At 36.1% G+C, this 15,758-nt stretch overlaps 1 protein-coding gene across 1 annotated transcript in view; it reads right to left on the minus strand.

Annotated features, from left to right (window-relative positions):
- CSMD1 (CUB and Sushi multiple domains 1) overlaps positions 1 to 15,758 on the minus strand; it is a 1,239,551-nt gene that overhangs the window by 297,637 nt on the left and 926,156 nt on the right. The window contains exons 18-21 of the mRNA XM_030037616.2: positions 10,833 to 11,021; positions 7,159 to 7,275; positions 5,518 to 5,733; positions 2,683 to 2,871 (exon numbers count right to left, since the gene is read on the minus strand). Coding sequence (XP_029893476.1) covers positions 2,683 to 2,871; positions 5,518 to 5,733; positions 7,159 to 7,275; positions 10,833 to 11,021 — 711 coding nt within the window. The remainder of the gene's footprint in view (positions 1 to 2,682; positions 2,872 to 5,517; positions 5,734 to 7,158; positions 7,276 to 10,832; positions 11,022 to 15,758) is intronic.

The following is a 15,758-nucleotide window of genomic DNA, read 5'->3' on the forward strand; positions in this document are numbered from 1 at the left end:
TAAAGATGTTGAGGTGAGACAATAGGAATGAGCAGGCCAACTGAGACACTTTTTTCAATGACTGATTAGAAATAAAGGAATAAATAGAAGCAATTCCTCTATTTAGGCATCTAAATGGTGCCCGGAGACTGATTCATCTCACTGTAAAATAGATACCTAAATCTAGGTTTTCTACTGAATTTATTGACTGTTATCTATAATTAGAGCTTAAAATTCTTGCTCACATGTACGCAATGACACTGCAAATAGTCAAATTTAGATGTTTGGATCTGAATCTGAATCCCATCCACTATAAAATATCTGCAGACTCAGAACCCTTGCTCACAACCCATAGTACTGGAACCAGTTAAATTCCTGGTACAGGACAGACACAGAGCTGTCCCCTGGGGAGTTAGATAATGAATTTGTAACCTCTCACTTTAATACCACTTTGTGTCTTCTAGCAATTTTTCATATCGTCCTGTCATCTTACAGTCCCCTAGGACTGTGTTTAGCATTTTGGGGGTACTTTTTTGTTTGTTTTTTTTATTGGGTTTTTTTGAGATAGAGACTTACCATTATTTAAATAGAAAAGTATATTTCCCTTTCTATATTTTGTCTGTGGTTTTTAAGATGTCAGATACAGAAACATATTTGTAAACTACCTTTTTGTACTTTGATATGATATCACAGAAATTAATAACATTCATAGGTATTTTTATTAGGTAGAAACACTTTTCTTCCTGAATGACCTACCTTTCTTCTATCAGTCCTCAAAATATATCAGTGATTTGCTTAGAAAATGCTCTATATTAATATGATTTTTATTCACTCCATTTTGCTTCCTATAAATTATATTGGTACTAAATACATTAATATGTTGATTGTATTAGAATCAGGTACTTAAGAAATTTTTTTAATGAGCAACAGTTAAGCAACATGCAGTAGCAAGAGATTTTATTTTCAGTTTTAATTGCACATGGATATAGCCTAATGTTACCTTGGTAAAGCTAATGGTTAACATATTACCTATTAAGAATTGTAATAATGCATAATTAACAGTCATCTTTTCTTCAAGAACAGAGAAATAAGGAGCTAATTTTCCATTCACATACATGGACAGCTATAGAATAGCTGAACGCTCTTAAAATTAGGGAAAATAAAATGCTAGGTTCAAAGTGAGCATATGAATATTATTCTAGTGAAATTTGCACACATTAAATCAATATGGACTGAAGGAGTTAAGGTCTCTTCTCCCTGGAAAAGAGAAGGCTGGGGGGGGGGGGGGGGGGGGGGCTCATCACAGTATTCTGGTACTTAGTACAAAGAGGATGTAGGCGCTCTCTTCACAAGGAGGCACATGGAGAAGACAAGGGGCAACAGGTACAAGTTTCTCTCAATATAAGAAATTTTTTACAGTGAGAACAATCAGTCACTGGAACAACCTCTCCAGGGATGTGGTAGAGTCCCCATCGCTGGAGGTTTTCAAGATGCAATTGGACAGGGTGCTAGATAATCTCGTCTACGCTCCCTCTCCCACAAAAGGTTGGACTAGTGGATCTTTTGAGGTCCCTTCCAAGTTATGTGTTCTGTGATTCTGTGATGAAGGATGGTGTGCACTTGGTTAGCCAACATTCACAGACAAACAGTGTTAGGAAGCCAGTGATACTTTTAAGAAATATCAAGCTGAAAGTAGCCTAAGACTTAAATCTAGAATTTCCAAATGTATGGCAAACTCCCTATGATATCGGTTTCTCTCTCATCTGTTACTTTCTTTCATCATAGGTTAAATAAGCCGAGGTTTTTAAAACAAAATTAGAAATAGTTTACTTTTTTCCATAAAAACTATGTATGTGTATCTTATGTGCATATACAATGTAGGTGATATAATTTTTTCAGATATAGAGATACAGCCCTTTAAAACAAACAAAAGAAACAAGCTGAAGCTGAGTTTCTCCCTCAATGAAATAAAATCTTATTTAAAACAAGAACCTGCTTAAGGAAATCCATTTAGAGGTGTGTAGAACTATTTGACATTTCAGAAGCATTATGTGAATAGTATCTGATCAGATTCACTTCACATGGTGGTGATAAAACGATCTCAGAAATAAAATATAGCAACAGTACAAATTTTATAAAATCCAGTCCCAGACCTTTTCCCGGAAAAGAACTGTTCACTCAATTTGAGTTTACAGTTACTGGTTTTTTTACAACAGCACATTAATTTTAAAAATTACAGTTTACAATCCTGTAATACAGTTTATAAACTGTAACAAAAAACAGTTTAGGGTTACAAGGATAAAAAACACAGTATGAAAAAACACCCTTAAAACGAGACGAGGGACTCTAACAAAGGCTATTTTCACCTAAAAGCTGTAAACATTGTTTCTTTACACTAAAAGACAAAGTAAGAAATTTATACCTTAATTATGTCAAACACAGTTCAATAATTAGATTTACATTTTATCTTACAAGACATTTTGGTCTTATTTTCTATTACCATTCTAACAATTCCTCTTTCTTATTTTTGTTCTCTAAGTAAAAGAGACATGCATTACTTATATCTTGCACTGCCTTTAAAGTTTGTGCAGCTTGGGGATCAATCCTTTCAACCCAAGCGCTTTGTTCTCTACCCAGTATTCTGACACATGCCATGTGCTATTAACGATTTGATGAATGAAATGAAAGCATGTGACCACCTACCCACACACCTTGGCAGAGGTGCACTCCATACACGCCGACCACCTCCCAGGCAGGTAAGTTTATTAGCACCTTCCAGGCGATATCCGGGGAAACAAGAAAAGATCAAGGAATCTCCAACACCAAAATGAAAACCAATTCGCCTACTGAAGGCAGGAACACCAGGATCATCACATGGCTCCAGATCATACTCTGCAGACAATAAAACATAATATATAAATAAACGGGACAAGTTGTCCACATGGAAAAAAAAAGCTTACCAAATTAGTTGCATTGTGTCAATATGGAACACTTGGAAAACATGTATTTCAGAGCTGTGCTCTCTACTAAAACCCAGTACTGTTTCTGTATGTCTATTATGGCTATATATACAGTAATTATGTTTCTATTGTTTCCCACCCACACTACATTTATTTTCTTAATTTCAAGGGCTGTAATCAGCTTGTACTGTCAGTGGTTTACTATAATTTTGTTTAATTACATCCTTTGTATATAATTCTTGGTTCACTTCATGTGAACTCCCAAACAGCTTTAGAAGTGAGAATTACAGTTAAAAAAATCGTTATGTAATGAATAAAATCTAACAAAAAATCAAACAAAGGGTCAGGTTAATGAAAAGACATATGACCACATTTTCAAAAAGTGTGCTTGAGTTTTGCTAAGTAAAGCTACACTCTTAATCAGACAATCTCTATTTGCATGTCTTTTAGAAATCCTACAGATGTCACCCAACTGAAAACAAATATATGCATATTCTTTTAAAGAAGTCTCCAGTGCCTAAATTTTTGTCTTTTTTAGAAGTATGCATCAGGAATAATTCAGGTGGAGTCAGAACAAATTAATGGGAAAAAATCAGAGCTGTAACATACATCGAACTCAGGAAATGTCTGAGCCGCACATTCCCTCATCCTCACAGAGTGTGCTGGGGAAGTATCACTGTATGTTTGTCATGTTTTGTGGGATTTTTTTCTTCCTTACATATTCATTGCTGACCACTGTCCAAGAAAAGATGTTGAAAAAGATCAACTTCATGTCTAACCCCCAAAGTCTGATTTTATGTTCTTCAAAATATGAACCAAAAGACCCAAGAGATCATTTAGAAGAGAGACATTTCTGATAACTGATAAGAAAAACCATTTTCTAAAACATTTACCTTGGAGGCTGCTGGAAGGTAAGGTCAAATCCACTTAGTTAGAGGAAGAAACTCCATTTAGCCAGGGGAAGAAACTAATCCAAAGTTTCTGAATGAGTGTTTAAACAGTTGACTTTTACTGAATAAAATAAAGCAATCCTTCCTTATAGTAACTGTCTTGTGGGAAGGTCCTGAATAGTAGAAGGAATCTATACATCACAGCAGTTTCTGCTGGCAGAAGTTGTAAGTTTTGAAAACACATGATCTACTACCTCTGCTCAGCACTATAAAGGCTGAGGTAGACATGGAGATACCCTGTGACAGACCTTTAGGCACCTGGGAATTTTCCTGACAAATTTCAGTTAGATGACACTCAAAACAGGTTAAGGTCTTCTCACTAAATACTTCTTACTGTGGAGAAATACATTCTGATTGTGTGAAAATAAGAAATAGACTCACTCATTTGTGTCATAAAATTAATGTACCTGATAATATTTCTCAAAATATTTATTTAATATAAATGATGGCATATGATGGCCATCTATGTGTATATTCATTGCAGATAGGGCATAAACCTTTGCTTGTGTTTGAAAAATTCTGTGATCCACTTATTTTGATACTCTACAATTTTTCCCCTTGCATCCATAATGGTATTTTGTGTATTTTTCTACAAGTTACCTAGCCTGCTACCCTTTTGAGTTATTTATTAATAAACTATCAGAGATACCATTTAATATTTGCATTTACATTCCAAACTTGCAAAACTGCTGACCTCTGATTTGGTTAATCCAAAGTATCCAGAACAAATGTAATTCAGCATTTGATATGAGTAAATCCAATACTATTGCTGTAATCAGTGAGTTGTTTGGGGTTTTTTTTTTTCTTTTTTAAATAAGCAAGCTAAATGAGATACATTATTCATAAATAGCATGTTCATTGGTAAACATTGCCAGATCTCAACAAAACTTCTTAATTGTTTTTCAGTTCTTGAAAATAATGTAAGAGAGTTGGATATATGAGTTCCTTATGCATTTCCTCCACAGAATATCCATGTCCATGAGCATCTCAACTAGTGGTTGATTCATCCATATGCATATCTGTAAATATTCTACATTCCAGTAATAGAGATAGGCAAAGAAAATTATTGAGAAATGTATTTTATACATCAGCTAGTTTTAGAAGACTGTAAATAAGAAGCAGTAACTTAAATTTTTCAATTATCTTAAAGAGGAATTTGGAAAAATGATCAGAACTTCCTCATATATCAACAGTTAATAAATCTTTTATTTTATATATACATTTTCTGTTCCAAAATCAGTCTTCAAATTGGACTCCTCTGTGACTCTGAGTTAGCACACTACTGCTTTTTTACAGTTTCTATACTCCCTTCAGTAAAACAGTTAGTTTCTTTGTTCTGAAGCAGTACCTTTTATCTTTGCACTTTTATTCCCCTTAATTTTCCTCTAAACTTCTTTTTCACACTGTTGATGGTTCTCTGAGAACAGGGAAAACTTCTCCTTAAAACAGTCACATGACCAACATCCTTCTCAATCTGTTTAGCCACCTTGTAAACCTTAGCCAGTTTTCTACAATAGAGACTATACAATTTCTATTGACTTTTTTTACTGGTGTTTCATAATGTTTCTACAAGTCAAAATATTACCTAGAAACTGTTTCTGGATATTTAGCAGAATGGAATTTCTTACCTGAAAATGTTATGTTGAATCCTTCATAAGAAATTGAAAAATCAGATATAAATCGAAGCTGTGCAGTAAAATTTCCAAAGAGGCCAGCTTTAATTGTAGGGGGTAAGACTGAGCCAGTTAACCTGGCTACTGGTTCTGTGAAGCTGCCATCTTCAGTGATGAGCAAATAGTCATGAGAGCTCTCAAGGTGAAAGGTATGAAAAACCAGCTGTACACCTTTAAAAATATAAAAAAGGGGGGAAATAAAAGCATTTAATAGAAAGTCTTTCTCTTCCATTATACATAGGTGACACAGAAAGTAAATCTTACATTATATGGAAAGATTTTTAGAAAAAGTCACACATGGATTCAAAACTTGAAATTCAGAAAATAAAACTTGCAGAAAGCACTTGGGCTCAACCAATCAATAGATGCAGTGTGGATGTTTGTTTAGCTCACTGTAAATCAATAGCTCCCATAAGAGAATTGATGGGATTCAGTGTTATATGTATACAGCACTCTGAAAATCTAAATTTGTATTGTATAGATTTTATTCAAGTTCCTGTATGTCTCATTTATAATCTCTACCACGATCTCACTATTAAACTAGGAGACATACTTTAATAATTGGCTAAAATTTTGTATTCATGTTTTATTTTTGCATTTCCTCCAACACAATTCTGTTTTTTACTCTAAACTTAAGGGAAGTGCCCATATACAAGGACAAAGCAGATACAAGTTTTATGTACTATCTTCCATATATATAGATTCCTATTTTCTGGGACCAGTCCTTTACTGAAGTCATGACTGTTTTTTCAGTTGCCAACTTCCAGTCCAGCAATGAATTAAATTTTGACTTACAGTTAGGTTTTCAAATACAAGTATTTACTATGGGGAACAACATTCTTCTTAGAAAGTCTTCTCATGTATTCTACATTTAAAACACCTTATGAGTTTTAAACAAAAATCCAACTGTAAGAAGATTTTAAACAGCAGAAACTTCCAATATACTTCTCAGACTATCACACATAACAAAGACTTTTCTTGTCACAGAAAGGAGATTGAGGAATATTTTTATTATGTTTTGATTCAGTGGCATGTAACACATCATTAGTACTTCCTAGGCTTTTTTCCTTAGTTCTTTTACACATTTCGCTAATGGATAAGCTGCCAAGCTTAACTGTGCATCCAAACGTTACTCTACTGTATATAGAACATAAATATATATATATTTTTGGCACTAATGATTTAAGTCTGAAATCTAAGGTTACTAATACACAGATCAAATCTGCTACTTCATGCTTAATAATGGAGAAGAACTATCAGTAAAGCCCCCACAGCTTTCACTGAAAAAGTTAGTGCTATTTAACAAGTAACTATTATTTTCATATATTTTACCTCTTCTACTTTCTGCCTATTTTTGTGAGACTGAACCACATTTCCTCTGGTAACTGTTAAAAGAATGTTTCTTTTGCAAAAGAAACACAAACTAGAAACACAACACTTGAAGATATTTATTTTGGGAAATTAAACTTCCTCAGAAGAATGGCAGAAAGCATTAATTTAACTCAATTCATAAAAGGCATTTTATTGTGTATGTGTGTTTGAATTTTTTAAACATAGACATTAAATATACATATGCAATTCATATTTGATTCTTACCCTTGCCATGTGACACTTCAATAGTCCAAGTGCAGTTTAAAGAGTTTGGATAAAAATCAGGAAAACCTGGAGAAAGAACTGTTCCACTCTTCCCATGAATATATCCACCACATAAAGCTTAACAAATGAAAAAAAGGGAGGGAAAAAAACAAAAGAAGTCATATAGAAGTCCTTGTTTTTATTAAAAAAAAAAAATCATCTATTTCACTTTTTGAACTACCCTTAAAATTAAAAATAAGGTCAAGTATTAAAATAAAAGTTAATTCATCCAAAGCCATGATATTCACATTTGACAACAATTTGTTTATTCTTAAATTAGTCCTGGAAAGGAAGTTTTATTTTTCATCTACAGCCTCTCCTGTTAGTTAGCAGAAAACAAAAATAAGTACAACTTTGTTCCAGAATATTGCAAGTATTAATTCCTATTGTAGTAGTATTTAAGAAGTAAGATTAAAGTTTTTCTTGTGAACTAACTCAAAAATCAAATATCTTGCAGCTACTTTTCTTTACTACATATTTAGAAAGGTATGAATTTAACTCCATTTTTATCAAACAAAAATATTTAACAAACAAAATGTTGGGTTTTTTTTTTTCAAATAATGGAAAAGTTGATCTCTATTTGATTTCTTCTGCAACGTTCTGGGAAAAAAGTGTATTTTCCTCTCTTTCAAAGATTCAGATTGTCCCATGATAAGTAATTTATTTGGAACTGAATATTTTGAAAGACACAAGAACTTTGCTAGAAAACATTTTATGCGTACTAGCATTTGCTAAACTAGGCTGCTCAAATTTGCATGACAAATTAATTAAAGTTTAAGATTTGCATGCTGAATTGCTCACTGATCTTATAAATACAGCATGGCTGTGCTTTTCACTCATCTGTTGCTGTCCAGCTTTTTATGTGTTGTTTTTTTTTTTTTTAAATTTTAATAAACTAAATATTTAACAATAAAACAACAAAACATTAAGAAGCTTTTAGTCTTCTTCCTCACATAGAGCAATATACTTTGCCATAAACTAGATGGCAAATATACACGACAAAAAGTTCAATAAACTTGCAGTACTTGTATGTGTATATATATAGAAAATATATATACATACAAAGATGCTGGCATTATAGCTAAAGTTTTGGGTTTTTTTTCATTTATTATTAGACTAAGCTGTTTGCTAAAGTTTTTATTGGTTTTTGAATTTATGTATTATATCTATTCATAAATAAGTAGAAGAAAAGGAAATGTTTCCAGTCTGGTTTTGCCTGCATATACATATTTCTGCACATAAGCAAGAATGAGAATATGCATGGCTAAAACCACAGTAACTATATGGTTGATAATGTTACTTAATAATAAATAATATAATTACAGATATCAGGTTCATAATACCATAAATGAATGGTAGTATACAGTCATTCAAAATCCCTCTTATTCTGTAAACATCACAGAAGGAAGAAAAATATTTGACTGTGCAACATTCCTTAAAGGAGATATTAAATATTTACAAATAATTTACAGGTTTAAGTTTAAAATTTAAAATATGTAAATGATCTGGTTTTATTTAGCTCTCCCTTAAAAATTATTTTCATGCTCCACTTTGACATTACTGTATTTTGAGAATGACACATAGAGTGAAATTTAGCCACTGTGTCTCTGTACACAGTTCTTTTTCTTCTTTGTTGGCATGAAACAAAGCAACATGCTTTTCCCTTAGGGATTTATTCTGCTGATTTAATTTCTGAAGTTTAAATTTTAGGAACATCTGCAGGTGACTGCAAAATGCTCGTTTCAACCTCAGTTAAATCTCTCACACTCAAAAATTTGGGTCTCAACTTTTTGAGCCTCTAACGACAAATACTCTAACACAATGACTACCTAAAAGAATGTGAGTTTTATTTTGTCTTTTTAAACTAGTTAATTCAATGTAGTTGAATACATGAGGCAAAAAAAAAAGAAACTGAGTGTAATGCTTGTATGTTTCTTGCCTAGAGGCCCTGCTCTAGAAAGGCTTGAAATTTTGTGTTATACACTTATGCTGAAAGTGGGTGATGGACCTGGGAAATAAGGACTGTCTTCCAATGAGTGAAAATTAACTAGATCTTTCTGTAGTTCAACATTCATATGCAAACAAAAGAGTTGAATATTGGTATTTTAACTCAAAAATACATTCAGAAATTTTAATACAAAGTAAATTGAAAAAGAATAGGATACTATTCAAAGTCAAGATTCCTACAATAGCGTTCTTCAGCCCATTGCAGCAAAGCAAACAAGCAAAAGGAACCCATAAAACCAATGAAAGAATACTAAAAATGCTTTATTCATTTTAAAATTACAGCTTATAGGAAGATTAGTGATACTCCAAAGTTCATCAGCTGTGCCAAGAACATACACTCCAACTTTTGATCTCAAAATGCAATTGAAAACAATAGGTTGCTTCTGTCCTTGCAAAGGAGGAACAAGTTATAATGCTTACAAGGTGAGCGAGTTTGAATGGTAGATTAGTTTGCTTTGTAGTGATTAAGAGTTATATCTTTTGGCAGCTTATATGTTTTGTGCATGGGGCCAGAAGGCTGTAGTGAGAGCAAATGCTCAGATTTAACAAAACAGTTTAAAACAGAGTTAGAAACTAAAATACTTTTCTGAATCCAACTCTAAGTTTGCCCTTCGACATTCCACTAATCAATGAAAAGCTTGGACATGAAAAGAAAAATTCAGTGAGAAGAAGAAGAAATTCGCTAATGTAAGTAATTCACTAAAGCAAGAACCTTTTTTGATATGGGCTTGGGTCTTCTCCCTTCACACACTGATCTTTCATCAATGCCTTAGAATGCAGTTATATCTTAACACGAAAGAAGCCTGGTCAAGACAAACATGCTTTTAAAGGTAATCATTTAGCAACCAGAAAGGAGAAAATGGGAAGTTTTAGCAGGAAGTTTAATGAAAGGAGCTTATGGAGAATTTTCAGAGATGCTGGGTTCTATCCCTATTGAAATACTTAGTTACATTTGGATCTTATTTGCTGTGATTTCTATCAGAGGGATTTTGTAGCAACTATACAAGCATTCCACGAAAAAAATTGAGTTGATTCTGTAGTTCACAGAAAAAGAAATTAGCAAAAAAATACAATGATAAAAAAAAGCACAGAAATACTTGCTAGTATAGTTCAGCATTTAAAAAAATATATCATGAAAGCTCAAGACAATTTCATGTTGCATATCCCCCCAAAAAATTAATGAACTAACCAAAATTTCCAAACAAAAATATGTAAAAAAAATTAATTACATAGGCTCATCATGATCTGTTTTAGTATTTTGAGCAATCACTGTGGTATTCAGTATTCCAAGTTTAAAATGTAACTTAAGTTTATTGGCTTTGCTTCAAAAATATTAGTTGTATGGCACCATTTTCATTCACAACTGAACAGTGGCACCTTCTGTGAATTTTAATTTTTCTGTTAGTGAATATATACCTGTAAATTTCACTGTACATTGCAGTACTTGACTGAAAGTTGATACAGAGATGTAAAGTATGGCTTTTATTATCAGTAAAATCACTTCTGAAATGTGGATCTTGGTATAATTGAAGGGAGGTAGTAGCAATGATAAGCTTAATTAGTTCTCAGAAATAGGAGATTAACTTTCTTGGACTTTAAAGCTGCCATCTGAAGAACTTGACACTTACCATCACAGCTGGGTAATGCATGATTCCACTGATGGTTTCTTTCACATATGAGTGGTTCTTCATCACTGAGTGTATACCCTGGATCACAGCTAAAAGTTACGGTGGAGCGGATATTAAAGTTGTTACCATGGCGATGGCCATTCACAGGAATCCCTGGGTCGAGGCAGGAATCTGATTCCAGAGTAACACCTGAAACACACAGATTTAATTTGTTTATTTCCCCTTTTTTTCATACAGTAAACAGAAAAAATCCCCCAAAAAACACAAAATTAATAAGACAGGAGGAAGAAAGAGTCCCCAAAAGATACTTGTTAACATTGCCTGAGAATTAATGTGGGATATAAAACACTTTCTCTAACTGTTGTCACTGACTTAGAGTACAGTTTTTCAATTTTCAATCTCATAGAACAGAGAAGCCCAAAAGAAGTAGGAAAAGATTAGAGCTTTAAAGTATATTTTAACAAACAATGAAAAAAAGAGCCAACAAAAGCATCTGAAACTATAGGAAGATATTAAGGTTCAAAGTATGAATACAAATTTTGCTACTATAGAAACCATATTTGATTATTCCAGTTCATCTATTCAGTTTCTGATACTGCACGACAATTCAACTTTCCTCTGTCATAGTAATGGTTATTTGATTTAGCAAAAAGCAGTGTCGAAAAACTGCAACTGATGAACTCAGAAACTACTCGTTAATTCCTACAGATACTATCCTATGCATCAAAAATAGAAAGACAATGAACATAGCTTACACAACTGTATAACTCTTATCTGACAGAAGGAGTCTTTAGTAATTATATCTTATAGCAGAGATTGAGTAGTATTTGGTAAATAAACCTGGAGCTATACACTGAACAAGGGAAAAAAACCCCCAAAATTATCAAATGGAGGCTCATTAACCAAGCATTATCCATTATGCTTATAGTGATAGCAAACGATTTTGGAATTTAATCAGGTAATGAGTTATAATGGATACACAGAAGGGAAATAAATAAAGACACTTTATTGGGATGAAAGGAATTTCTTTTATTTTTTGTTACTATATGTGGTGGGTTGACCTTGGCTGGCTGCCAGTCCCCTACCCAGCTGCTCTCTCACTTCCCACCTCAGCAGTACAGGGGGACAAAATAAGGTAAAAAAAAAAAAAAAAAAAAAAAGATGAAAAAGTTCATGGGCTGAGATGAAGACAGGGAGATCATTTAGCAATTACCATCACAGTCAAAACAGACTCAATTTGAGGAAAATTAATTTAATTTATTGCCAATTAAAATAGAGTAGGATGGTGAAAAACAAAGACAAAAACTAAAACACCACCACCCACCACCCCCCCCCATATTGGGTTTGCATGGCCATATTTTGGTAGCAGGGGAGCTACAGGGCTGGCTTCTGTGAGAAGCTGCTAGAAGCTTCCCCTGTGTTCCATGGAGCAAATGCCAGCCAGTTCCAAGATGGACCTGCCACCGGCCAAGGCCGAGCCCATTAGTGATAGTGGTAGTGCCTCTGGGAGAACAGATTTAAGAGGGGGAAAAACTGCTGTGGAACAACAGCAGCAGAGACAGAAGTGAGAACATGTGAGAGAAACAACTCTGCAGACCCCCAGGTCAGTGCAGAAGGAGGGGAGGAGGTGCTCCAGGCGCCGGAGCAGAGATTCCCCTGCAGCCCGCGGTGAAGACCATGGTGAGGCAGGCTGTCCCCCTGCAGCCCAGGGAGGTCCACGGGGGAGCAGATCTCCACCTGCAGCCCCGGGAGGACCCCACGCCGGAGCAGGGGGATGCCCGAAGGAGGCTGGGACCCTGTGGGAAGCCCGCGCTGGAGCAGGCTCCTGGCAGGACCTGTGGCCCCATGGAGAGAGGAGCCCACGCTGGAGCAGGTTTTCTGGCAGGACTGGTGACCCCGCGGGGGACCCACGCTGGAGCAGGCTGTGCCTGAAGGACTGCAGCCCGTGGAAGGGACCCATGCTGGAGCAGTTCATGAAGAACTTGCAGCCCTTGGGAAGGACTCACGTTGGAGAAGTTCATGAAGGACTGTTTCCTGTGGGAGGGACCCCACAGTGGAGCAGGAGAAGGGTGAGGAGTCCTCCCCCCAAGGAGGAAGGAGCAGCAGAGACAATGTGTGATGAATTAACTGCAACCCCCATTCCCTGTCCCGCTGTGCCTCACCAGGGAAGAAGATAGAGAAAATTGAGATTGGAGTTGAACCTGGGAAGAAGGGAGGGGTGAAGGGAAGGTGTTTTAAGATTTAGGTTTTATTTTCTTATTTCAGTACTCTGATTTTAATTGGCAATAAATTGAACTAATTTCCCCAAGTCAAGTCTGTTTTGCCCATGATGGTAATTGGTGAGTTATCTCCCCCTGTCCTTATCTCAACCCGTGAGTCTTTTGTTACGCTGAGAAGGGGGAGTGATAGAGTGGCTTGGTGGGCACCTGGAGTCCAGCCAAGGTCAACCTACCACAACCACCTTCTTCCCAGGCTCAAGTTCCCTCCTCCGTTCGCAACTTCTCTACCTCCCCACCCCTCCCCAGGTGGTGTAGTAGAGATCGGGAGTGGGTGTTGTGGTCAATCTGTAACAACTCTGCTCTGCTGCTCCTCCCTCCTCACAGGTTTGCCTTGCTCTAGAGTGGGTCCTTCCCAAAGGCTGCACTCCTTCAGGACAAACCTGCTCCTGCATGGGCCTGCATGGGCCACAGCTTCTTTCAGGGAATATCTACCTGCTCTGACGTGGGGTCCACCACAGGCTGCAGTGTGGATGTCTGCTCCACCATGGTCTCTTCCATGGGCTGCAGGAAAATATCTGCCTGGAGCACCTCCTTCTTCTCTGGCCTTGGAGTCTGTAGGATTATTTCTCACCCTTTCTTTTCCTCACTCCTCACTCACCTATGCTGCATTTTGCCCTTTCTTAAATATGTTATCACAGAGGTGCCACCAACTTGGCTGTTGGGCTGTCCCCTGCTGTGGGTCAATTGGAACCAGCCATGCCCAGCACGGGGCAGCCCCGGCCTCTCTTCCCAAAGGTCACCCCTGTAGCTCCCCTGTAACCAAATCCTTGTCTCCTACTCCTGATACACTGTGTCATGTGCCTGGGAACAAGAATGACTGATGTAGAACCTCTTCAGGTTTGGGAGGGATAGGGACATTGTTCCTTCTTCTATGAGAAGCTGAGCATGTCCAGAGGAAAACCTTGAAGGTATGGGCTGTAGTGGGTAAAAAGATAACAGATTATGAAGGACACAGAGAGCATGAAGCCTGCAGTAGAAGAAAAAAACTAGAAACTAGCTGAAAACACCAGGTAGCAAACACATAGTCAAGACTCAGGGATAACAGGGAGACCCAGAGGAGCCTGTAGAGTTTTTTGCAACCCAAAAAACCACTTACTTGTTAAAAAAACTGCCCACAAAGGGCCAGGAAGTATATGTGTGTGGGGGGGAAACAATTTATAAACACTTGAACGTTTCTTCTCAGGCAATTATTTTGATCTACTTTATTTTGAAAGATTATCTGTTCTGTGTCTGTTTAAATAATACCAGACTTTTGAGTTTAGAATTCCTTGTCAGCTTTTGGGATAAAATCTAGACATCCACCTCAAAGCTCTGGCACCTATTTGCATTTACTGAAGTATTTTCACATTAACTTTCACATTAATTTCAGTATTTTGGTGCTGGGTTGGAAAGAATGCTGTAAATTAGCATAATTTCATATGGGTGATGTCATCACTCATAGATGCTGTGAGAGCCTTGAGCAAGATTAGTTCTCCTGAGGTCCTGAAAGATTTTAGGTGCTTCCTCACAGGCGACCCAAATTTCTGGCATGACTCTTTCCAGTCTATTTTTTGCCAAAGAATTTCCTTCCTCAAAGCCAACTGCTGACAGCACAAAATTCTCTAGCAGGGCGTTATACATTTCTTAGCTCCTTAGCCCCCCAAACACATCCTGAAGGTTCTGGTCCTCTCAGCTGCCTGTGTATCTTTAACTGTTTCTATTTCTACCCTGCTTTACTTACCCAGGACTACCACACAACCTTAGGAACAAAGTAGGAGGTGTTCAAAACTGAGGGAAAAAATGATTTATCAGTGCATAAAGTAAAGGTTTTAGAATTATAGATATGAAGGTTGGAAGCAGGACTACAAACAAAAATATCATAAATAATGACTCTGGCTTGCACAGAGAAATATTCCCTGTACCTTCCAGCTATTCTTATATCTCAGTTAGAATTCAGATTTGAAAGCTTATGATCTAGTTTTCATCAGATATCCCTGACATACTTAAATTCTACATGAGTAAGTTTCTTCTAGACTTGACTGCATGCTCTTAATGCAAATGTACCATGTTAGCTGACACAGTGCATTTTTAGATTCCCTTCACTTGGCTTAAATTGCTTAATACAGACTCAAAGAACCCTTTTAAGTCTATAATATTCTGCACTGTATGTGCCCTAAATAAATATTAATTGTGTATAAAATTTTAACTTTGATACACATTAATATTTTTCAGACAAACTATACTTCGTGTTTTGAGGTGTTAGAATAGATGGAGGTCCACAGTAGCACTCTTAAAATTCCTTCCTTTTAGGGCACCCTTCCACCCCTGCCTCAACACATCAACTGCTTTGGGATTCTCAGTCACATATAACAGGTAAACTCATCAGTGTATTTTTTAAATGATAACTCTAGATTACATTGACTATGTAGATTTTTGCAAGGAGACCAAAAGCTGTAGCAACCCTATCAACTTCCAAGTTCCTGACTGAGATAGTGGTGCTGTATAAATAAAAGAGTCAGCTCAGGCAACAGGGCTTCATTCCTGGGGAAAATATTCAGTATGTAAGTTTTAGCAATCAAAAACATAGCTGAAAAGAAAGAAATTTTCTTTGCTGCTTTGGACAAAGATTTCTGTTTTTTTCTTAATAGGAGATAACATAAGACAAGCT

Source organism: Aquila chrysaetos, chromosome 15, assembly GCF_900496995.4.
Source record: "Aquila chrysaetos chrysaetos chromosome 15, bAquChr1.4, whole genome shotgun sequence".
NCBI classification, from domain to species: Eukaryota; Metazoa; Chordata; class Aves; order Accipitriformes; family Accipitridae; genus Aquila; species Aquila chrysaetos.